This window comes from Oncorhynchus mykiss, chromosome 24 (genome assembly GCF_013265735.2).
Source record: "Oncorhynchus mykiss isolate Arlee chromosome 24, USDA_OmykA_1.1, whole genome shotgun sequence".
NCBI lineage: Eukaryota > Metazoa > Chordata > Actinopteri > Salmoniformes > Salmonidae > Oncorhynchus > Oncorhynchus mykiss.
In genome coordinates, this window is record NC_048588.1 from 18,142,095 (window position 1) to 18,165,651 (window position 23,557).

Here is a 23,557-nt window from a genome sequence, read left to right on the forward strand (position 1 = left end):
CTTTGCTGCAATCTTCCATCAACTTTTCTCTTGCAGACACGTACAGGGAGGTAGGCTACAGTGGGCTTTGGACTTAAACTTCTTGATAATATTACGTACGGTGAAAATATGAACATCAATGTCTCTGGAGATGGAGTTCTAGCCTTGAGATTGATTGTCCATGCTAGGCTACAATCTTGTGTCTGACCTCTTCAGATAATTCTCTGGTTTTCTTTCTTTTCTCCATGCTCATTGCGGTACACACAGTGACACAGAACAGGAGAAGGAGTCCTTTTCTCTGATCAAACTGGTTAAATGTGTGATTTTTATATTGCAGGCACCTGCAACTCACTACAGGTGAGTTCAATTCCAAAGTAACCTGCTTGAAATCAAATGATTTTTAACTACTTATATATTTTAGAAATGGTGTATTATTTGAAAAAAGTGCAAGGGTGCCAATATTTTTGGCCACAAGTGTATATTTTGTGTTCACGAAGCTCATCTCTTGGATGGGAATGCTCACTGTCTGAATGCTATGTCTGTCTGTGGGCTATTTAAACACAGTAGTTTTCCCCATGGGTTTCTTCTACCTTAGTCAATATCTTTCATCCTAGTGAGGAGAGTGGTTGTGTCCCAAATTGCACCCTATTCTCTTTATACTGCACAAGGCCCATAGAGCTCTATGCACTATAAAGGAAATAGGGTGCCATTTGGGATGCATCCAGTATGTTGACGGGAGAGCAGGAAGAGAGAGAGAGAGCCATGGAAACGCTGCCAGACAACCACCCACACACTTGTCCTTGTAGTATGAGGCCTAGTTGGCTTTCCTCCACTTGCATCATTTGTGCTATTGTAGCTGAGAACAACAGTAGAAATACTCATGAAAATGTATTAAGAGTGTCTGTAGTAGAGTAGATACAGAATACATACTGTCTGGGTCCAGGCTTGAACAAACTGGATCTTGAGGAACTAGGCCTAATACCCGAGGCTGAATCAACTCTTGTGGTGTCCGTGACATTCAGATAGTCAGACATTGTCAGTTCACATTAAGCTGTCACTGACTGGACATGGACAATTCCAACACCAATTATGTGAGTCAGATATGATTTTACAAATGACATTTGCTGTACAAGCATGTCCTCTATGCATCAGTCAATCAAACCCCGATTTAAAAAAGGCAAAACAAAACAAGATGTACAGTACCAGTCAAAAGTTTGGACACAGCTACTCATTCCAGGGTTCCTCTTTATTTTTACTATTTTCTACATTATATAATAATAGTGAAGACATCAAAACTATGAAATAACACATATGGAATCATGTAGTAACCCAAAAAGTGTTAAACATATAGAAAGTGGAGGTAGTTCCTTCTCCTCCCAGAGACAAAGAACAAGTCTGAGGTGAGCCTCGCTGCTTCCCAAATGGAACCCTATTCTGATATAGAGCCCTATGAATCCTGGTCAAAAGTAGTGCACTATGTAGGGAATAGGGGCTGCATATTTGGGCTGCTGCCGCTGCCTTTGTCCAGGCTGTAAACTGAGTCCGCATTCAGCAGGAGCAGGGAATGCTACCCTCCCATCGTATCAGGTTCCATAGATAGAAACACCTGCTTCACCCTGTGTCCTCCACCTCCTTCCTCATCCCGGGGATCCCTCTCGATGTGTCTCAAATGGCACCCTATGCCCTATATAGTGCACTTATTTTGACCAGGGTTTAAAGTAGAGGTCGACCGATTAATCGGAATGGCCGATTAATTAGGGCCGATTTCAAGTTTTCATAATAATCGGAAATCGGTCATTTTGGATTATTTATTTTTTGACACCTTTATTTAATCTTTATTTAACTAGGCAAGTCAGTTAAGAACACATTCTTATTTTCAATGATGGCCTAGGAACGGTGGGTTAACTGCCTTGTTCAGGAGCAGAACGACAGATTTTTACCTTGTCAGCTCAGGGATTCAATCTTGCAACCTTACAGTTAACTTGTCCAACGCTCTAACCACCTGCCTCACGAGGAGCCTGCCTGTTACGCGAATGCAGTAAGCCAAGGTAAGTTGCTAGCTAGCATTAAACTTAATCAATCATAATCACTAATTATAACTACACATGGTTGATGATATTACTAGTTTATCTAGCGTGTCCTGCTAATTGATGCAGTCGCATTCGCGAAAAAGGACTGTCGTTGCTCCAACGTGTACCTAACCATAAACACCAATGCCTTTCTTAAAATCAATACACAGAAGTATATATTTTTAAACCTGCATATTTAGCTAAAAGAAATCCAGGTTAGCAGGCAATATTAACCAGGTGAAATTGTGTCACTTCTCTTGTGTTCATTACACGCAGAGTCAGGTTATATGCAACAGTTTGGGCTGCCTGGCTCATTGCGAATTAATTTGCCAGAATTATGACATAACATTGAAGGTTGTGCAATGTAGCAGGAATATTTAGACTTATGGATGCCACCCCTTAGATAAAATATGGAACGGTTCCGTATTTCACTGACAGAATAAACGTCTTGTTTTCGAGATGATAGTTTCCGGATTCGACCATATTAATGACCCAAGGCTCGGATTTCTGTGTGTTATTATGTTATAATTAAGTCTATGATTTGATAGAGCAGTCTGACTGAGAGATGGTTGGCACCAGCAGGCTCATAAGCATTCATTCAAACAGCACTTTCATGCGTTTTGCCAGCAGCTCTGCAGTTTATGACTTCAAGCCTATCAACTCCCGAGATTAGGCTGGTGTAACGATGTGATGTGAAATGGCTAGCTAGTTAGCGGGGTGCGCGATAATAGCGTTTCAAACGTCACTCGCTCTGAGACTTGGAGTAGTTGTTCCCCTTGCTCTGCATGGGTAACGCTGCTTCGAGGGTGGCTGTTGTCGATGTGTTCCTGGTTCGAGCCCAGGTAGGAGCGAGGAGAGGTACGGAAGCTATATTGTTACACTGGCAATACTAAAGTGCCTATAAGAACATCCAATAGTCAAAGGTATATGAAATACAAATGCTATAGAGAGAAATAGTCCTATAATTTCTATAATAACTACAACCTAAAACTTCTTACCTGGGAATATTGAAGACTCATGTTAAAAGGAACCACCAGCTTTCATATGTTCTCATGTTCTGAGCAAGGAACTTAAACGTTAGCTTTCTTACATGGCAAATATTGCACTTTTAGTTTCTTCTCCAACACTTTGTTTTTGCATTATTTAAACCAAATTGAACATGTTTCATTATTTATTTGAGGCTAAATTGATTTATTGATGTATTATATTAAGTTAAAATAAGTGTTCATTCAGTATTGTAGTAATTGTCATTATTACAAATACATTTCAAAAATAATAATCGGTATCGGTATCGGCGTTGAAAAATCATGATCGGTCGACCTCTAGTTTAGTTTAAAGGTCTCTAGACAAAAATAGTGCACTATAGGGAATAGGGTGCCATTTGCGAAGCAAATTCTGTCTGTTCTTTGGCTCAGGGCTCACTACCAAGTTCCAAACTACATCTGGAAGCAACGTCTGCACAAGAACTGTTTGTCGAGAGCTTCATGAAATGGGTTTCCATGGCCGAGCAGCCGCACACAAGCCTAAGATCACCATGCGCAATGCCAAGCGTCGGCTGGAGTGGTGTAAAGCTTGCCGCCATTGGACTCTGGAGCAGTGGAAACGTGTTCTCTGGAGGGAGGAATCACGCTTCACCATCTGGCAGTCCAACGGACAAATCTGGGTTTGGCAGATGTCAGGAGAAAGCTACCTTCCCCAATGCATAGTGCCAACTGTAAAGTTTGATGGAGGATGAATAATGGTCTGGGGCTGTTTTTCATAGTTCGGCTGTGCCCCTTAGTTCCAGTGAAGGAAATCTTAACGCTACAGCATACAATGACTTTCTAGACAATACTGTGCTTCCAACTTTGTGACCTTCCCCAACAGTTTGGGGAAGGCCCTTCCCTGTTTTAGTATGACAATGCCCCCATGCACAAAACAAGGTCCACACAGAAATGGTTTGTCGAGATCGGTGTGGAAGAACTTGACTGGCCTGCACAGAGCCCTGACCTCAAATCCCTCGAACACCTTTGGGATGAATTGCAATGCAGACTGCGAGCCAGGCCTAAACGCCCAACATCAGTGGCCAATCTCACTAATGCTCTTGTGGCTGAAATGAAGCAAGTCCCCACAGAAATGTTCCAACATCTAGTTGAAAGCCTTCCCAGAAGAGAGGATGCTGTTATATCAGCAAAGGGGGGAACCAACTCCATATTAATGCAGATGATTTTGGAATGAGATGTTCGATGAGCAGGTGTCCACATACTTTTGGTCATGTAGTGTATTTAGGCAAATGTGATGGAGGCTCTTTATCTTTTGAAGGAGAGCTGTGATTTAGAGTCCTTTCATTAGCTCCAACTGCTACTAACATCAGCAAGAAATCTCCCAATCTGTTGTTGGTTACTACTAGGCATCGTATAAACAACAGAAAATGTAGTTTTACGACAGGCCATTTAATTCAACTGGAACGGGTTTACATTTTCTCCCTTTCAGCATTGCATAGGATAGGTTTATTGTGCATATATTATATTGTGCAAGCCAGAATGGCCCTTAGGGTCATGTTTCTGTGGTGTACAAGTACAAGTACACCTCCTGGACAGGAGGCTAGTCTGTCAACGGGCTTGTAAAGGGCAGTTATAATGACAGACTCATTACTGTTGGAAACAAGAGGCTGATAATTTGATGTCAGTTATAACACATACACACACACATTCATATACACACAAAAAAACTGTTGGATTTCGGGGATTACGAATCTCCTGCTGAGATGAAACAAGATTCCTGTTTTCTCCCAACATTCTGGTAGCAGAAGCATGGAATTGGGATCAGCTGGGAGACTGAAAGCCAGGAAGCCTGAATAAAAGGAACTGATGGCATTTAAGATCTTGTTTGTGTAGAAGAGTTAATCCACTTCTTTACTTCAAAATAAAATGATTTTGCATGAGGATGAACATTAAACCTCAGGGTAAGCTTCCAGAGAAGACAAGCAAGCTTGGCCTGATACATCTACTTGCCAGACAACCCAGTCAAGTGTCTTGATAAGATCTCTGAGTTTGAAAATACCTCCTCTGAGTCCCAAATGGCCTATGGGCCTTGGTCAAAAGTAGTGCACTATTTAAGGAATAGGGTACTATTTGGGACACAGTCAACCTCTCACAGCAATAGCAGAACTCTCTTTTGGACGTTAACAGGTCACAGACGTCCTGCTCTCCAGAACTCTCATAAACTCCTCTGAGTTGTTTGTTTAGCTCTACACAGCCATGCCCTTTACTATTGTAAACCTGGTTAGGGTCTGGGGTCTCCCTGGCAGCTTTCTCTGTGTGTGGTGGCTGTACTGTACTGTCCCTAGACAGCCTGTCTGCAGTCTTCTGCAGACCAACCAAACCTGGGGGATTTGTCTTGTTCTTCTCGGCGGCTGTCTGCCTGTCACAAGGCATATGGAGGGTGACGGTACAGTGTTGTGATTGCTGTCCTCACGTTATCACTGGGCTCAATGGATAGCTGTTTAATCTGCTCTCAGGGCCTACAAGAGGATTTGAGGGCAAGAGAGAGGGTGCAATTAGGGGCTGGGGAGGGGGGATGGGTCAGGGGGGTACAGGGAAATAATAGGGTAATTCTGGGGGGGGGGGGGGGACTTTCACCCATGGAGGGGAAATGACCCTAATTAGAATTGGGGAGAAGGCTATTGTCTTACCAGATAAGTGGGTGATTTTGAACATGTAATTAGGTGTGGGGCATACTCATCCAGCCTTCTGCTGTTTTGGTCCGCGGGCCTGCTGGATCGGATTTTGGCCTCCCTGCACTGCAGCACAACAGCTGTGGAGCCTAGGCTACTCTCACGGTATTAGAGACAGGGAAAGGATGGGAACCCATTGACATTTTAATGTGGTGATTATATTAAACACGCTATGTGGTTACCGAGCAGTTCTGTCTGCAGTGCTTTCCCAACATGAGTGATTGGTTAGTTTGTAGTTTATCAGCCACTCACCCTGTATAATCATTGACTTTGCTTGTGAGAGCTGTGTTCAAGTCAGGCACTGTTATCTCTGACCTGTGTATCGTAGTAGGCACATATTTGTCTCCTGTGAAACTGTAGCCTAGTTGGAGTGAAACTGTTGGTATCAGTAATGCCGTTGGTTTGTGAGTGGACAGGGTGCAAGGTCTCTGCGGGTGACCAGGCTGTACTATATGTATGCAAAGTAATTTCCCTTTTTTCAGTGTTACAATAACAATATTGTTGATCCTCTCACAGTGCTGAGTGATTGGAGGTGGGCATTGAAGTAGTCAAGGGCATTGAACAGTCATTAGTGCAACCTTACTCTCCACTGTAAGAAGGTCTTCAAGTAGTCATAGAAATGGTTTGTCAAGAGAAGGGGAAGACTTGTATAGAAGCTATTATTAATCCAATGCCCCCTCCTCTCTGCTAATGTGCTGTCACAAAGCGGCAGTGGGCTCCACAAACAAGCGGGCTGTAGAGTCGGGGAGCATTATGAACAGCGGGCCAAGCAAATGAATGCGTGGCTGCAGGACGTTCTCTGCAAAGCAGGGAGGGAATAATCCTGACAGGCTGTGACTACGTTTTTTCGACTGTCTGCCTCTCTGTGTCAGACAGAGCAGAGGAGCAGCCTGGGTGGGTCCTTTACCTGTAAGCCCTTCTTTCCTGCGCTGCTTACATCTCAACCGTCTAGTCCAGCAAGGAACCCCTTTCTGTCTGTTCCTATTTCCTTTCTCTTTATGGGGAAAGAGTCACTACACAGCCCCACGTGCCAAATGGCCCCCTATTCCCTATACAGTGCACTACTTTTGTGGGCCCTGGTAAAAAAAAAAATAGTGCACTATATAGGGAGTAGGGTGTTGTTTGGGATGTAGCCCACAGCTCTGCGTCATGCAGTCCGGCCCTGTGGCTCTAAAACGCATAATCAACATCAAATAGATGAGGCTCTAATGATGGAGATTAGTAAATTATTTCACAGTACATATGAGATGTTCTGCTGACTGGGCTCTTTCACCTGGTGATCGATAGATTATATATTTTTTTTACAGATGCATTGTTTATTAATTGCTCTCCAGCTCCCTGCTGACAGAGTGACCCTAATGGACTGGAATTACTGTCGTCTCGTAATGCATTAACCTCCCCCTCCCTCCCTCCCTCCCTCCCTCCCTCCCTCCCTCCCTCCCTCCCTCCCTCCCTCCCTCCCTCCCTCCCTCCCTCCCTCACCTCTCTCTCTCTCTCTCCCTCCCTCCCCCTCCCCCTGTCATCCCTCTGGTCTGTTGTTCTGCATGCAGCTGATTCCACAGCAGCTGGAGAGGCAGGCCAGGCAGCCCAGCCGGGGCAAAGTGCAGGATGATCACTGATCATGTGTTCCACCACCACATGGCCCTGGGTCTCTGGTCCACTCCCTGGGGGCCTCAAGCTCTGTCAATTGACATTGAGGCCAACTAGATTCCAGGGTGTAACAAGGGCCACGGGGACCCTGGTCAATAGGGACGTTGTATGCATCCCAAATGGCAACTTATACCCTACATAGTGCAAAAGTAGTCCCCATAATGGGAGGCACCCATTGTAGGACCCTGGGAGCAGAGACCACTGCCCTCCCTGCCCCCTTCGGGCTCTTTGTTTTCCTATTAATCTATTAATGTACTTTAGAGAATGGAGAGGTCAGCTTTTTTTTCTGTTGCTTACCTCGTACATGGTGATAGTAGGACAGATGGAGCTTCAGGGCCTTGTGGCTTCAACCCAAAACACTGAGGTTATTTTGGTCCCCCTCTCACACCCGTGGGTAATGAAAACGTATGCAAAGCAAAGGAGCATTTCACCATGAGTGTTACAGTACCTCTATCAATTGTTGCAAAATTCTTGCCTGGCTGCTGCGGCCTATGAAAATGACATTACGATCCCATATATGTGCACTGGGCCACGAGGAAAGGGAAGTACATTCTCATCTCATGTCACTGACTGACTGACCCTCTTGATCCATGTCCCAGCCACCACTATGGCTCAGCAGGGGGCCTGCAGCCCACCACTTCACTACAGACACATCTCTTTAAGGGGTGCACACATCCCACCGAATGTGGATTTCCCGTTCGTCTACCATTCATTTAGCGCGCTGTTGATGTCTGACTGCTGACATTTTCACGCAATTGTACATATAAAATCAGTTTGCACTCGGTTCCCCCTGTACTCTCGCAAGGCAAAATCTCAGAGGATCTGCCACTGATGGCCCTTTTAAAGTTGCTCTTTGTGTCACTTATTGACTCGCTTCGCTGTAAATCAAATAAAACGTCATTGGTCACGTACACATATTTAGCAGATGTTATTGCAGGTGTAGCGAAATGCTTGTAAGAAATAACCAAAAAAAAACAAAATACTGCAAAGTTGCTCTGTCAGCGCCTTCTTTGTAGATCTACTGCATAGTACATCTATGGGCTCAACATGGTGAGCCCCCCCCCCCTCCCCCCACTGCCTGCCTACACTACTGACGTCACCTGTATTATTTACTAGAGTGAATATTTCACGGTGGCATCAGGACTGGGGACGTGCTGCGTTGTTACCCATCTCATGGCAGGCCACCCATCTCTTCCTGCCCTTGGTAAAAGGCAGCTAAATCAAGGCAGGCAGTGAGTGTTTCATTTTTGGCGCTGCCTGTGTGATAAAACCAGAGATCTCAGATCTTAATTTGGGTTTTATTGCCGCTGGAGAAAATAGAGAAGGGGGGAGGGTACAAAGTTACCGGCCTCCTGCTCTTTATAGGAAGCAGGAAGCTTCTTCACACACGCTCAGATTGTCATCCCCCTGCCTTTAAAAAGAGGGGTAAAAATGAACACCTTTGACATGACAGCAAGAGAGAAAGGGAGGGGTAGGGGCGGGGGAGAGAAGCCCTTAATGTATTATAGATAGACAGATCAGGCTGCAACGTCTTCTCTTTTCCTCTCCAGTAATACAACTGAATTTGTGGAAATAAATCCCTGGAGGGAGGGAACATGATAACTTCATAAAAGTTAGTGGCTGAGATAAACTAAGCTGGCTTTATTGTACAGTGCAGTGTGGTTGGGATGGGTGTGTGAGAGCAGAGGATGGGTGTGTGAGAGCAGAGGATGGGTGTGTGAGAGCAGAGGATGGGTGTGTGAGAGCAGAGGATGGGTGTGTGAGAGCAGAGGATGGGTGTGTGAGAGCAGAGGATGGGTGTGTGAGAGCAGAGAATGGGTGTGTGAGAGCAGAGAATGGGTGTGTGAGAGCAGAGGATGGGTGTGTGAGAGCAGAGGATGGGTGTGTGAGAGCAGAGGATGGGTGTGTGAGAGCAGAGGATGGGTGTGTGAGAGCAGAGAATGGGTGTGTGAGAGCAGAGAATGGGTGTGTGAGAGCAGAGGATGGGTGTGTGAGAGCAGAGGATGGGTGTGTGAGAGCAGAGAATGGGTGTGTGAGAGCAGAGAATGGGTGTGTGAGAGCAGAGAATGGGTGTGTGAGAGCAGAGAATGGGTGTGCGGGTGCTTTTTGAAGGCAACTGGAGTAGAGGCAAGGGCACTATGTGTGGACCTCTTAGGACAGTGGTACCCTATCATAAAAATGGATTGTCAATGATTATTAACGTGTCCTTTCCTTCTTATGTCTTACAGTGAGGGGGTCTTCAAGTGCCCAGAGGACCAGCTGCCCCTGGACTATGCCAAGGTACGGTTAAAACTCACTTATCCACTTTCTCACATGTCCCTGACAGTCCCACCCATTCAAGTTTGAATACGATCTATGTGCCAGTTAACCAATACTTAAGCCTACAACCATAGTTAAGCCTACAAACACGCCCCAATCAACAGAATTCACCCTCACTTTCTGATGTGCTCCTTCTTACAAAATCACGTCTCTGGGCTACCCAGTAACTTACAACACACGTATTATGAATGTAAATCTGTGTGTTGTACCACGTCCTGGTCAGGCTGAGATGAGGCCTTATTTTAACTGTGAATCTGAAGTGGTGTGACCTAAATGGCACTTTTGACCAAAAGTAGTGAACTATATAGGGAATACGGTGCCATTTGGGAAACCGCAAGGGCACATGAGTCACCATGTCCCTTACCCCAGACCCATAGACCAACAGACAGAGGGCTCAGGCAGCTAGCTAGCCATCCTCGTATAGGCCCACTAATTGCGCTAACGAAGGACCACAGGCTACTCATTCCCCTTGGAATGTCAGGGTTGATGACGGTCCGTTTCTCAATGCACCAAACAGTTCACTCTCGCACACTACTGTCAACATGGAAGTTTTACAGTTTTATACAGTACCCATGAAAAACAAATGGGCAGACATGATTACACAACCGGAGAGTGGCTGGGGAGTGGTAATAGCACTCTCCAGCCTAACAGCCAAAGTCAAAGGTTGTGGTATATTTTTAAGTATTTCATTGCTGGAGAAAAGCAGGGTATTGGGTTGATCTGACAGAAAAGAGAGGCAAAATCACTACAACAGTAGCTCTCCTAAAACTCTTCATCCCGGTCCAGAGAAAGAATACCACATCTAAATCTCTTTAATTAAACTTTTGGCTTCTTACTCCGTCTTTTATTTTAAGCATTTAATCAGATTGTACATGGGGTGTATGGTGGCAGTCTATTCGTAATGAAAGAATGACTCTCTCACAAACTTGATTTCCCCACTGTGCCAGAGTGTGCAGCGAAAGGATAAGGACTTAATTCTGCTCTGTGCATGAGAGGACCCCAAGCTTAACGCTTAACAAAGGAATTAAAACACCAATGACCACTAATTCATCATCTCAGTTACTGTACAGTCTCACTGGCTAGTTTTCCCATGAACTAATGAATTGCCCATACAGTAGGCCCATCATGCTCTATACTAGAACATTAGCATGCTAAAGTGTGTTAGGAGTTCAGAGGCAGTCCAGTGAGGTGGTGAGATCAGTGGGGTAGCGCTGCTTATGCCGAGCTGCGAGCGCTAGCGAAGCTCTTAAGGAGAATGTAGTCATGACAGAGAAGAAGTACACGGGTCCCCACTGGGAGGACGTGCTCATTGCACACCTGTCAGACACTGGTATTTACTGATACCTTCACAGCCTCCCAGTCACCTGTAAAATACACCCTGCTGGTGACTAGGGTTGCGTGCCAAATGGCACCCTATTCCCTATATCGTACACTTCTATTGGCCAGAACCCTGTGAGCCCTGGCAGTATATAGGGAATAGGGTGCCGTTTGGGACACAGTCCAGCTCCCTGGGTACAGCTCATTACACTATGTCCCTGTCCTTGCCCTCCCCTGAACACATCTCAATTCTAATAATGCTCTCATTTCACCCAGGCAGTGCAACATGTCATTAAAATATGGCCCTGTTGTCAAAGAGAGGAAGCAGAACATCAGTAATGTAAAGGGATGGGTTCTGCTGTGAGACTGCAGCTGACTGTCTATTCCAAAACACACACACACACACACAGACAGACAGACAGACAGACAGACAGACAGACAGACAGACAGACAGACAGACAGACAGACAGACAGACAGACAGACAGACAGACAGACAGACAGACAGACAGACAGACAGACAGACAGACAGACAGCTTTAGTTCCATGATCCTCCGGGGACTATGTTATTAAAAGGTCTTTATTGCAGTCCCCCGCAGACTCCCAGGCTGGAACAATAAGGGAGTGTTAAGGTTTACTTTAGAGGATTGGTTTCTTTGTCATCTTGGCTCAGCACGTGATTTCCAGTAGGAAATAGTATTGCAGTTATCTGCTTCAATCACTCACCATGCATTATTATGCTGCATACATGCTGCAATACATTGTAAGAGACAGTGTTGTTCTGTAGCACAATACAATACTTGCTTTATTGGTCCATTTGCACAGATAACCTATTCTTTATTTGTTGCTGTCATAGTACCCAACCTGACACACAACACACACATCACAGACTGGGAGCAACACACACATTCTCTGCCGTAGTGCTGAGCTCTTTTCAAATGGAAAGATTCTTCTCTACTTTATATTTTGGTGACTTGAAGGCAGTTTTCATTACAGCATGGTGAATGTGATATATCATTCATCCTCACTAGTTAAACTACTGTAGCACACAGCTTTTATTTGAGATGACATAACGGTTCATGTAAGTTAATGGACCAGTAAATGTTGCCAAGTCAGGAGAGTGAAAAGTTTTACCTCAGATCTATTTTTGGCCCTAATGTATTATTCACTGGACCCTTTTTAATTCCACTGCACATTTACCTTTTACAATTCTGACTTTTACCGTTCTAATAGGGTGACGAGAACATAAACATTTACAGACTACTTATTTATGTCTAAAAAAAATGTAGGCTATGGTAAAACCATAGTATCTCAATGTTTTGATTCATAGCCTATAGAGAAAGAGACCTCCTCTTGTATGAAGGCGTGTGACGACAGTTGAGCTGTTATTTGTTTTAGGGACAGCTTTGACATTTTGAGGAAGTTCCTTTTCTCCTTGTGTGACAGAGGCAGCCTGGGCAACATATGGACGGAGATTCATGCAGTGCTGCCTCACAAGGGTTGTCACGGAGAGCGTGTGTGTGTTTGTGTGGCCTAAATCTGTAAATCCAGAGGATACTGTTCTTTAGGGAGCAGATTTGGTTTGATTGGATAGAGAAGGACCTCATCCTTCTTGATCAGTGACTATGGGGTGTTCGCTCCCTCCGTCCTCACTTTAATTCTCTCTCTGATGTTTTCTACATTTCATGAACTATAATTCCATAAACATTGCAGTATGTGTTCTTGTGTTCACAGAAGTTCAATTGTTATTCCTAATTTTGGGACTGATTCATTCGTCAGTCATGTCCAGGACTAGTACTTTGAACTTCCTCTTCTGCTGTTTTGCTGTTGGTCGCTAAGACCCTCTTTGTCAAGGCTACATTGTATTATTAATACACTTAGTTAGGCATCAACATGATAATCATTCCTAACTGCTGGAAACACCCTTTGTCTTAATCAGTGACACACTATATTAGTTTGAGTGTTGCCCTGGGTGCGGCCACTATTCCCCCATACTGTCCTCATAAAATAACCACACCATCCAGGGTTTATACTGCAGTTATCCCAGTGTGACCCGATGCCTGTGTTTTGCAGTCAGTATTAAGGAGATAGCTTCCTGTACAGGCAGTGTACTTGTACGTCAACCTGCCTCATGCTACAGAAACAGGAGATAGGCTGGACAAGGCCAGTGCTGATCATGTCCTTGTGGTTGTGTCATGGCTACAGATCTACCCTGACCCAGAGCTGGAGCAGCAGATCCTGGCTCTGCCCATCCGCTGCATCCACAGTGAGGAAGGCTGTCGCTGGACCGGACAGATGAAGCAGCTCCAGGTCAGTAGCTGCCTGCCTGGCTTTCTTACCCTTTTTTTACCTCTCTCACTCATCCTCTCCCTCTCTCATCCTGTCTAAGATACCTTTTTTTAAAGCCAATAGCCCTGTGTCTCGTGCCTCCAGTGTGTAGGGTTATCTGCTAGCGCAGGCCTGGCTAAATGCAGGCTGAGAGAGCGTGTTGGTGTCTTGCTGCTGACACATTCCTCTCCCCCCTCCCTCCGTCTCCCTCAGGGTCACTTCTCCACCTGCGCCTTCAATGTGATCCCCTGCCCCAACCGCTGCTCCATCAAGCTGACGCGCCGTGACCTGCCCGACCACCTGCAGCACGACTGCCCCAAGCGCAAGGTCAAGTGCGAGTTCTGCGGGAGCGAGTTCACCGGGGAGGCCTATGAGGTAAACAACAACAAGCAGAGACCTACTTTTTAATTTTTCTATTTTTACAGAGTAGCACTAGCAAGTAAACAACCTGGTTAAGGCCACATTTTTCACTGAGTGAATAGTAGTCTTTGTAGTGTCTACTCCAGGAAGCCAAGTATGTAAATTACACTAGCTTTTGATGGTGGCAGTGTATTTAGAAATAACACGTTTGTTGGCGTGAGGGGAGAGACATAGAACTGTGCACCTTTCATACTGTGTTTTTCTCTCCGTCCAGAGAAGTGGTGCCTCAGGGTTAAAGTTAGCCTCTCTCCCTCTCACTAACACCTCTGTTACTGTTTACAGGCTGCCCCTCCTCTGTTTATACAGGCCCAATGTGGCCTTTCCACCATAACAGAATCATTAATATGGCTCCAGCTTTTTATAGGAAAGTCCGTTGTTCATTTTCAGTGGCAGTGGGATCATAAAATTGGCCCTTGAATGTTTTGGTACACCTACTGGAGAGCTCTTCTTTGACTACACCTATTCAGCAATCGTTCACACCCTCTTAAGCCTTACACGGGACCCAAACCGTCTGCGTGCGTGCGCCATCGTGCATAAATTCATTTTGTCCACCTACACCAAACGCAATCACGACACGCAGGTTAAAATATCAAAACAAACTCTGAACTAATTACATTAAATTGGGGACAGGTCAAAAAGCATTAAACATTTATGCCAATTTAGCTAGTTAGCTTGCACTTGCTAGCTAATTTGTCCTATTTAGCTTGCTTGCTGTTGCTAGCTAATTTGTCCTGGGATATAAACATTGAGTTGTTATTTTACCTGAAATGCACAAGATCCTCTACTCCGACAATTAATCCACACATAAAAAGGCCAACAGAATCGTTTCTAGTCATCTCTTCTCCTTCCAGGCTTTTTCATCTTTGAACTTATATGGTGATTGGCAATTAACCTTCATAGTATTACCACGACGACCAGCAACACAGTTTATCTTTCAATCACCCACGTGGGTATAACCAATGAGGAGATGGCACGTGAGTACCTGCTTCTATAAACCCATTAGGAAATGGGAGAGGCAGGACTTGCAGCGTGATCTGCGTCAGAAATAGAAATTACTCATATTTTAGCCCTTGGCAACGCAGACGCTCGTTGACGCGTGCGAGCAGTGTGGGTGCAATAATTGAATAACATAGATTTCTAAATGTATTATGCAACGAGAGTGGTTATTCATGGTATTTGCCCCACCCGTTAAGGATTCACATAATCCCAACCAATACTACTAGTGATGCAAACTGCAGGTAGCTAAAGTTAACCAACTAAGTTCAATATTAGCTAACTAGCTAACATTAGGCTATAACTAGCAATGATAATGGCTTTCTGAGATACAAATAATATTACTACACAGATCATACACTTAACGTTAAATAGTGAGCCAGCCAGCTAACTAGCTAACAGTTTGCTATAATTTGCAACGAAAATTACTTTCTGACCAAATTAGAAAACAAAAGATAGCTAAAAATGTTGCTAGATTCTTACCAGTATACAGCCTGTGTTCTCTTTTCGACTTCCTTTGCATTTGCAATCATACTGTACTGGGCATTCCACTGATTTCAAAACTTAGTCAACTTCTTCCATGACAACAACACTGATCGCTATTTCTTCCCTATTACTTTCATCATTTGCAAACTGGAATCCATATATCCGGAAGCTGCATTCATTGTAGCTGGGGATTTTAACAAGGCTAATCTGAAAACAAGACTACCTAAATTTTATCAGCATATCGATTGCGCAACCAGGGCGGGAAAAACCTTGGATCATTGCTATTCCAACTTCCGCGACGCATATAAGGCCCTGCCCCGCCCTCCTTTCGGAAAAGCTGACCACGACTCCATTTTGTTGATCCCTGCCTACAGACAGAAACTAAAACAAGAAGCTCCCGCGCTGAGGTCTGTTCAACGCTGGTCCGACCAATCTGATTCCACACTCCAAGACTGCTTCCATCACGTGGACTGGGATATGTTCCGTATTGCGTCAGACGACAACATTGACGAATACGCTGATTCGGTGTGCGAGTTCATTAGAACGTGCATTGAAGATGTCGTTCCCATAGCAACGATTAAAACATTCCCAAACCAGAAACTGTGGATTGATGGCAGCATCCGCGTGAAACTGAAAGCGCGAACCACTGCTTTTAATCAGGGCAAGGTGACTGGAAACATGACCGAATACAAACAGTGTAACTATTCCCTCCGCAAGGCAATCAAACAAGCTAAGCGTCAGTATAGAGACAAAGTAGAATCTCAATTCAACGGCTCAGACACAAGAGGTATGTGGCAGGGTCTACAGTCAATCACGGATTACAAAAAGAGAACCAGCACCGTCACGGACCAGGATGTCTTGCTCCCAGGCAGACTAAATAACTTTTTTGCCCGCTTTGAGGACAATACAGTGCCACTGACACTGCCCGCAACTAAAACATGCGGACTCTCCTTCACTGCAGCCGACGTGAGGAAAACATTTAAACGTGTCAACCCTCGCAAGGCTGCAGGCCCAGACGGCATCCCCAGCCGCGCCCTCAGAGCATGCGCAGACCAGCTGGCTGGTGTGTTTACGGACATATTCAATCAATCCCTATCCCAGTCTGTTGTTCCCACATGCTTCAAAAGGGCCACCATTGTTCCTGTTCCCAAGAAAGCTAAGGTAACTGAGCTAAACGACTACCGCCCCGTAGCACTCACTTCCGTCATCATGAAGTGCTTTGAGAGACTAGTCAAGGACCATATCACCTCCACCCTACCTGACACCCTAGACCCACTCCAATTTGCTTACCGCCCAAATAGGTCCACAGACGATGCAATCTCAACCACACTGCACACTGCCCTAACCCATCTGGACAAGAGGAATACCTATGTGAGAATGCTGTTCATCGACTACAGCTCGGCATTTAACACCATAGTGCCCTCCAAGCTCGTCATCAAGCTCAAGACCCTGGGTCTCGACCCCGCCCTGTGCAACTGGGTACTGGACTTCCTGACGGGCCGCCCCCAGGTGGTGAGGGTAGGCAACAACATCTCCACCCCGCTGATCCTCAACACTGGGGCCCCACAAGGGTGCGTTCTGAGCCTTCTCCTGTACTCCCTGTTCACCCACGACTGCGTGGCCACGCACGCCTCCAACTCAATCATCAAGTTTGCGGACGACACAACAGTGGTAGGCTTGATTACCAACAACGACGAGACGGCCTACAGGGAGGAGGTGAGGGCCCTCGGAGTGTGGTGTCAGGAAAATAACCTCACACTCAACGTCAACAAAACTAAGGAGATGATTGTGGACTTCAGGAAACAGCAGAGGGAACACCCCCCTATCCACATCGATGGAACAGTAGTGGAGAGGGTAGTAAGTTTTAAGTTCCTCGGCGTACACATCACAGACAAACTGAATTGGTCCACCCACACAGACAGCATCGTGAAGAAGGCGCAGGCTGAAGAAATTCGGCTTATCACCAAAAGCACTCACAAACTTCTACAGATGCACAATAGATGCACAATCGAGAGCATCCTGTCGGGCTGTATCACCACCTGGTACGGCAACTGCTCCGCCCACAACCGTAAGGCTCTCCAGAGGGTAGTGAGGTCTGCACAACGCATCACCGGGGGCAAACTACCTGCCCTCCAGGACACTTATACCACCCGATGTCACAGGAAGGCCATAAAGATCATCAAGGACAGCAACCACCCGAGCCACTGCCTGTTCACCCCGCTATCATCCAGAAGGCGAGGTCAGTACAGGTGCATCAAAGCTGGGACCGAGAGACTGAAAAACAGCTTCTATCTCAAGGCCATCAGACTGTTAAACAGCCACCACTAACATTGAGTGGCTGCTGCCAACACACTGACTCAACTCCAGCCACTTTAATAATGGGAATTGATGGGAAATGATGTAAAATATATCACTAGCCACTTTAAACAATGCTACCTAATATAATGTTCCCTACTTTACTCATCTCATATGTATATGTATATACTGTACTCTATATCATCTACTGCATCCTTATGTAATACATGTATCACTAGCCACTTTAACTATGCCACTTTGTTTACATACTCATCTCATATGTATATACTGCACTCAATACCATCTACTGTATCTTGCCTATGCCGCTCTGTACCATCACTCATTCATATATCTTTATGTACATATTCTTTATCCCCTTACACTTGTGTCTATAAGGTAGTAGTTTTGGAATTGTTAGCTAGATGACTTGTTGGTTATTACTGCATTGTCGGAACTAGAAGCACAAGCATTTCGCTACACTCGCACTAACATCTGCTAACCATGTGTATGTGACAAATCAAATTTGATTTGATTTGATTTGAGAAGACTCTATAATGTCTGGTTCAATGAAAAGGTTTTTACCTAAATCAGGTATTTCCTCATCGTCTGATTCATTTTTAGAGTCCGAGAGAGTCAGCATGGCACGATAGTTCTCCAGAAAGTAGTCCATCAGGAGGCCTCCTGAGTGGCGCAGTGGTCTAAGGCACTGCGGCTAGCTGTGCTACCAGAGACTCTGGGTTTGAGCCCAGGCTGTATTTACAGATGGCGTACACGTTTGTTATTAAGGCACATGAAAGTTCACATGTTCCAGAAAACATTTATGCAAAAATTTAATAATTTTGATTTAAAAAAAAGTTGACTTTCAAATGCCTCTCCTGTGAAGTAGTGACGTGTGACATACGACTAGCTTCTTGAAACGGGTCACAATAATGATGAACTGCGCTGGAAGCTCGCAGGTTTTACTAGTAGTTTTGCTGGTATTTTAGTTGGTTGTGATGATGTCACTGCTTGTGTTGTGACCTGTGTGTGTGTCCTGTCTTCTCTCCCAGAACCATCAGGGTATCTGTCCCCAGGAGAGTGTGTACTGTGAGAACAAGTGTGGTGCGCGGATGATGCGCCGCCTCCTGTCCCAGCACAGTCTGGCTGAGTGTCCCAAGCGCACGCAGCCCTGCAAGTACTGTGGCAAGGAGTTTGTCTTCGACACCATCCAGGTTAGTCAACAACATCAACACACCTCCTCTGACCGAACAAGCTCTAGGACTTCTTCCTTCTTCCTTCCCTACATTCTCCTGCATATCCTGTTTTACAATCACATTTGTCATCACTTGATTTTATTTTCCATCAATGTAGTATTTGTATTACTGCTTGGAAGGCCAGACCTAAATTAGTGCCCAAACTCAGACCTGTGAGAATGAAGTGTTTTGAAGGTTTATTCCGGAGGTTTGTTATGAGTCCTTCCCCTATTTCACTGTGTGTGATGAAGGAACAGTGCAGTCTGTCCTGGATGAAGGAGGGTTCTCAGTCTCTGTAGAGTGGGATGGCCCTGGGCCCACAGCTGCATGAACACTGGCTTTCATGGTGCCCACTACTCTGTGCCAGCCCGCTGTGCCTGCTGCTGTTTGTGCTGGCATTGCCCACCCCCGGCAGCACCTGTCACCTCTCTGCACACATCCTGTCCTCAGGCCCAGCGGCCGGCCAGCCACTCTCCTCTCATACCCACAGTTTATTCATCATGTCTCCCTCTCAGAGCACATGCTTTATGAGTTCAGCTCCATAATCAACTCGTTTATCTCATTCATACATTTTAATAGACAGCCATTAGTTCAATATGATACACTGCGTTTCTTAATCACTCATACAGTGATTTTGCTGTGCAAAGGGCTTCATGTTGTCTTGTCGATGCTCTTTCTCTTAATTGGTGGCAAAGATGCTTGCATGACACACAGAGCGCATTTTGTTGATAAAGAAATTCTGATCCCAATATATTTTTTATCTATCTGGCTGTCTAAATCTGGTACATTTCCAGAAATGTTGATTGATGTGCACTGTCTATGTCAAATGAATGTAATAAATGTAATAACTTTTTTCTACCCTCCAGAACCATCAGTACCACTGCCCTCGGTTTCCAGTCGCATGTCCAAACCAGTGTGGCACCCCCAACATAGCCCGGGAGGACTTGGCCAATCACGTGAAGGAGAACTGTGGCAGTGCCCTCATCCTCTGCCCCTTCAAAGATGCCGGCTGCAAACACAGGGTAAGGCTGACCTGCTGCTCTCTAGCTGGTTTTCATTACTTCAGACCCTCAAAGAGAAAAACTTTGATTCTAGCTTTTTGCAAGAGGCATAGTTTTATTTCTCATTACTGCCCACTGCTTTATTGATGTTACGTTTAATCATTTTTCCACTCTCGGGTAGTTTTTTGTGCATATTTCCAAAATTATATTTGGATTATTATGCTTCATGCTCCGGTTGAGTTGAAACCCTGTAACTTATGTCCAAGGGGATGATTGTCTTCAACATACAGAGCCGTCTGCCTGTCCTGCCTCTAGGCTCTATTTTAATGAGAGTCACACGTTTTCTCTGCTATGACAGCGCATTTTAGTCTATTTTTGAAACTGACGTCAATCTGAGAAAATATGGAGAGCTCCCAGAGTCAGAGCAGACAGGCTTCATGCTTTGTGTTTGAAATGGGCGTTTGGAAAGCTCAGTCCATAGCAATGCAGATGGTCTGACAAAATGCATCAGGATAGAGAGTACAACCAAGCGTGCAGATGTTCAGTACACCAAACACAAATGTGTATGGCAGGGCTCCCAAAAGAGCAGCTGATTAGCAGACGGCCACAGGCTTGAATGTGAAACTCAAACAGACAAAACAATCTAGTGTGCTGTGCCACATTATTAAATCCAACATATTTCTATACAGCGTTTGTACTATACAGAGTTTCACCCTCCTTGCTACACACAGTGAGTGACGTCTCCCTAACTAGTCTCTCCTCTCTTCTTGCAGTGCCCAAAACTGGCGATCGGGCGTCACCTGGAGGACACGACCAAGTCCCACCTGACCATGATGTGCAGCCTGGTGGGGCGCCAGCGGCAGGAGATCCTTGAGCTGCGGAGGGAGATGGAGGAGCTGTCAGTTAGCAACGATGGAGTGCTCATCTGGAAGCTCAGCGATTACTCCCGGAAACTCCAGGAGGCCAAGCTTCGGAACAACCATGAGTTCTTCAGCCCGCCCTTCTACACCCATCGCTACGGCTACAAGCTGCAGGTGTCTGCGTTTCTCAATGGTAACGGGAGTGGGGAGGGCTCGCACCTGTCTATCTACATCCGGGTGCTGCCGGGGGAGTACGACAACCTGCTCGAGTGGCCCTTCTCATACAAGGTGACCTTCTCCATCATGGACCAGAGCGACCCGTCGTTGTCCAAGCCCCAACACATCACAGAGACCTTCAACCCTGACCCCAACTGGAAGAACTTCCAGAAGCCGTGCAGCACCCGTAACTCGCTGGATGAGAGCACCCTGGGCTTCGGCTACCCCAAGTTCATCTCCCACGACGAGATCAAGAAGAGGAACTATGTCCGAGACAACTCCCTCTTCCTCAAGGCTTCCATAGAGATCCCCCAGAAGATCATGGCCTGAGGGATAGCTGGTTTTGGTTTATCAGGAGGGACGGGAGGGTGAAAGACAGGCTTGAGACTGATATGACACTTACCTTGAGAACTTCTCCACACTTATTCTTTAGACACTGACTGACTGTCCATATCCATATAGCCACTCCACTGTAGGAGCTGCTTGTCTGTTGGCTTGTGTTGGAGGACTGGACTAGAGGATCCCGCTATATTTAAATGGTAGAGAGTTCTAAGTGTTAGGTCTGCAGAAACCATCACTCTCTGATTCTTATTTGTAAATGTTTATTTTCTAACATTTTTCTTCTCAATCTGCAACAAAAAGCCTTGGAAATCGACAGTGCCTAGAAAGTTTATTTTAAGTTATATTTTGTTGTTTTTCTACAGCACAGATGTAAATATTAAGAAATGATTGAGAGATGTTCTGGGGCTGGAAGGCGTTCTTAAGCCTTTGCACTTAGAAATAATGTTTGGCTCTGGTTCGAACCATCCCATCTAATCACGAGCGGTCCAAAGAATAGGGCAAAGCTCAGGCTAGTGGAAGAAGCTCATCACACTCTCAAGCCCAACTGCCGTTTGTTTACATGCTCTTATAGTATCTCCCACTGATCCTTTAACAAATTCAAAGCTCTTGGTTAGCAAATTTGAGATTGCTGTTAAGCCCTTTGTCAGCAAACAATATTACAGCTGTGAATTAAGTGTGTTTCTTCTTGTCACTCTTCTATCACTCTTTGTCTACAATTCGTAATTTGGCACATTCTATAATGCTTAGAAGGAGAGGATCATGATCTTTAGACAAAAAACAATTTGTCACAGGCAGATTTATAAGCCTCTAAAATACATCTCCTGTGGGGTCCTGAGAAGATAGATACAGTAGATGGGTTCCTATACTTTGCTGGTCAAAGATGCTAATGTACAGTATGACGGTCTTTGAATGGGTAGAATTGAATCCACTCAGTCCTGTCAAGGGGTGATATGGTACATGTGCACTAAAGTGTGAAGGGAAAGCCATGAGGTCTTGGTATGTAGGTTGGGGAGAGATGAGCTCAAGACATCAACAGAAAAACATGCATCTGTCAATGCGATACAACGTGGACCACATTTGTGTACTGTAACCTGTATTCTTGAAATCTTCTCCCTTGATACTGAGAGCTTTTTTGCAGTGGAGGAACTGTTAAACGGAACCAAATTCTTTTTATATTTGAAAAATGTGAGCAACATTTGTGAATAATGTGTCATGGACAGAAAGACATTGGAGTAAATTATCTTAACGGAGGGCTGTGAACTGAAGTGCATTCATTGTTTTTACTCAGCTCAGGTGGGCATAGGGGCTGTTTGAAAGATGCTTTTTGCCTTGATCCTCTCCTGAGAATGACGTGTGGGTGCCTTGGAAAAGACTGCATCTTAATAGTGTGGCGCTGCTTGTTACCATGGCCACCAGCGGGCATCTTCACTTCAGCACGTAAGCTTGCCATAAGGAGAGGTTGAAGAGGAGCAGCCATGTGCAATACACCAGTCAGAGGCTCCATCAGACCAGTAACACCCGCAGTGGAGAACTTGATCAAACATTCATGACATAATGTGAATAATACTGATGTAAAAAATGCAGAAGCACATTCTGTCGTTTTTTTTATTCTACATGAAAATACCTGGTTTCTTGTTATAATACCAGCCAATATTTTACAGTGATTTTAAAGTAAAAAAAAAAAAAAAACATTTTGTAAGATTATGTATTTTGCAAAGTACTTTAATGTTTAATACAACTTTTTGTTGGCGAGTTAGGGTTGAGCTTGGGGATTTTATGGACAGTTTTTAAAGTTGAATCTCTTCTGAATCTGAATAATTGGTTTGTTTGTTTCGTTTGGATCTCACATATATTGTGTCTGTATTTCGTTTTTAAAGTATTTATTTTAAGGCGGCCATCACGTAAGCTTGATTAACTAGATGGCAAAAATGTTTTAATATGTTGATTGATGAGTGCTTCTCAATTTCTCTTTTAAAATAAAATACTATCTATTACCTCTTTCTTCACAATGCTGCTATATATACTCTTTATGTAGTTGTATGTCTGAGTGTTTGCATCACCTACTGAGCTCTCCGCTTTCATCCACATTTTGTCAGGCAGTTTGGCCTCTCGTTGTTTACATTTCCCCCCCTCAAAATGTTTTACTGATCGCATTGATGATTCTGCTTGGCTTGTAGCACATACAGTAGACCAAACTAGATACAGTTCCTGGCTCAGCTGTCTCATGGGCAGATACCTTCACTTGTCTGAAACTACAGCAAATGTTACATTAACTCTTGCTTCCTTGATGAAAAGGTGCAATTTATGTCTGAAATTCCTGCCTTTCTCAGCACTTTA

General features: G+C 44.9%; 1 protein-coding gene across 1 annotated transcript in view; it reads left to right on the top strand.

The window, feature by feature from the left end:
* The window catches only part of LOC110503912 (TNF receptor-associated factor 4), a 52,043-nt gene extending 28,829 nt beyond the window's left edge, over window positions 1–23,214 (top strand). The window contains exons 2-7 of the mRNA XM_021582546.2: window positions 9,642–9,693; window positions 13,253–13,357; window positions 13,589–13,750; window positions 18,619–18,780; window positions 19,668–19,823; window positions 20,576–23,214. Coding sequence (XP_021438221.2) covers window positions 9,642–9,693; window positions 13,253–13,357; window positions 13,589–13,750; window positions 18,619–18,780; window positions 19,668–19,823; window positions 20,576–21,208 — 1,270 coding nt within the window. The 3' untranslated portion in view covers window positions 21,209–23,214. The remainder of the gene's footprint in view (window positions 1–9,641; window positions 9,694–13,252; window positions 13,358–13,588; window positions 13,751–18,618; window positions 18,781–19,667; window positions 19,824–20,575) is intronic.
* The last annotated feature ends 343 nt before the right edge of the window (window positions 23,215–23,557 follow it).